This window comes from Malaclemys terrapin, chromosome 12, assembly GCF_027887155.1.
Source record: "Malaclemys terrapin pileata isolate rMalTer1 chromosome 12, rMalTer1.hap1, whole genome shotgun sequence".
Taxonomy (NCBI): Eukaryota; Metazoa; Chordata; order Testudines; family Emydidae; genus Malaclemys; species Malaclemys terrapin.
The window spans coordinates 43,070,072-43,072,425 of NC_071516.1; the positions used below are offsets into that span (position 1 = coordinate 43,070,072).

A 2,354-nucleotide genomic window follows, 5' to 3' on the forward strand; every position below is an offset into this window, starting at 1 on the left:
GAAGGATAGATCCACCAACATTAATGGCAAAGGGAAATAAAGTATGGGAAAACCTTCTAGTGGAGAAAAAGGGAAAGATCCATTAATTCATTTAGTTGGGATTGGTCCTGCTTTGAGCAGGGGGTTGGACTAGATGACCTCCTGAGGTCCCTTCCAACCCTGATATTCTATTATTCTATTATTCTATGAATTGGGGTCAAGTAGAGTATGTATTGAATCATTTCCATATTTGGAATTTGAACACAGTGAGTACAAACTTCATGCTAAGAGGTTGACCAACATGATTTTTTTAAATGTTAAAAATAGGGATTAAAGATATGTATTATAAAAACTCTGATGGAAAGTTCATTGAAGACAATAATAACATAATTGGGGGGAAAAGATAATTCAAGATACATTCTGTCTTTAGAGTGTCTTCCCCCAGGACAGAATTCTACTCATCTGTCTCCTGATGGCTTTTTTCATCTCAGCGTTTCTCAGCGTATAGATCATTGGGTTTAGCATTGGGGTGATTACAGTGTAAATGATTGAAGCCAACTTGTCCATGGGCAATGTCCGGTAGGGCCGAGCATAGATGAAGATGCAGGGTATGAATTGTAAACACACAACTGTGATCTGGGATCCACAGGTAGACAGAGCTTTGTGCTTCCCATCTGTAACATGTTTCTTTATCTTGACAAAGATGATGGTATATGAAATGAGAAGGATAATGAACATTACTATGACAAGCATCCCACCATTGGAAACCATCAGAAGCTCAACCAAGTAGGTGTCCGTGCAGGCCAGTTTCATGACTTGTGGGACATCACAGTAGAAATTGTCCAGGATATTTGGACCACAGAAAGGCAACTGGAGGATCAATCCAATCTGAACAGCAGAGTGAGCCAATCCACTCAGCCATGCCCCTGCCACCAGCCCCATGCACACACCACGGTTCATGATAGTCAAGTACCGCAGTGGTTTATAGATGGCTACGTACCGATCAGCAGCCAACACCACAAGGACAACAACCATAGCACCAGCGATGAAGTGGAAAAAGAACATTTGGAGGATGCACTCATTGAATGAGATGGTTCTGTGCTGGGAGAGGAGACCCAAGAGCAATTTTGGAGCATTGACTGATGAGTCACTGACATCTAGGAAAGCCAAGTTGGCCAGCAGGAAGTACATTGGTGTATGGAGCCGGTGGCTGGTGATTACAGTGGTGATGATGGTGAAGTTTCCCAACCACGTTGTCAGGTAGACTATGAAGAAGACGATGAAGAGGCATCGCTGCAACTCAGGATTCTGGGTGAGGCCCAAGAGGACAAATTCTGTCACTGTGGAGCTGAGGTTCTGCTGTTCCATTTACTAGCTTCAAAACATGTCTAGAGAGAAAACTGTAATAATTAGTATGAAGAAGTTCTTACTATTCCCTCCTTGAATTACTAGTATTAAATCAATATTAATGCTTTTTAACAGACATTTTGTTTAATAATTATCTTAGTTTACTAAATTCAGTCATCCTCAGTGCAGGGCATCCCTGCTACAGCAGACCTTATGAACTACACCAGTTGTCATCCTGAGTTTTGGGATCATTGGGAGTGAAAAGGAGCAGCCTACCTATGAAATCAAGCCTTTGCCTAGCCACTTTCTCTATTCATTTCCCTGCAGCCCTCATGTTGCACACATCCATGGGGTCTAGAGGGTCATGGTTCAGAATAATGTGAGTTGCAGGGAGTGCTCTTAGGCAGAGCTTCTGAGAGTCCAGTGGTTCTCAATGTGGGGGTCATAAGAAATTGTCAGGCGTTCATGACAACCAGAATGCCCTTCCCATATTCATATGTGGCAAGGAGGTCCCACGTAGTTCCTCGTTTAGACTGAAGAGTTGGAACGGAAAACTGGAGAACCACTTATTTAGAGGATTCACATGCCCAGTGTGTGCCTTTGGTTACAAGAAGAGAAGGAATTAACTCTAATTGTCTTTAGAAGTAATTGCATGTGCTCACTGCATCTGAAATAAATCCAGTCACTGTATTTAGATGCCCATGGATTCTGGTGCATAATTTTAAACTCAAGAATTTGAAAGCTGTGAACATAAAAAGATTTCTGTCTATGCATCCCTGATTAAATATTCAAAACTGCTGTGGGATTATGGATTCTGAGCTCGCATTAACATTTTTGAAAATCTCTAGAACAGATTTAAAAAAAAATGTTCCCAATAAAACACATCTATGAAATAGTCAATATATCTAATTTTTCATGGTTAAATTAAAAAAGGAAGGAAAATGAAAATTTTCATGCCATTGGTGTTTAAATCCCAATTTTCAATTAATTTCTAAACAATTAGCTTTTGCAAATTTTATATTCAGATT

General features: G+C 40.4%; 1 protein-coding gene across 1 annotated transcript; it reads right to left on the reverse strand.

The window, feature by feature from the left end:
* Positions 1–405: 405 nt before the first annotated feature.
* Positions 406–1,347, reverse strand: LOC128846657 (olfactory receptor 4D9-like). Its single transcript, XM_054045899.1, has one exon. The coding sequence runs from the start codon at positions 1,345–1,347 to the stop codon at positions 406–408; it is 942 nt and encodes a 313-aa protein (XP_053901874.1).
* Positions 1,348–2,354: the final 1,007 nt, after the last annotated feature.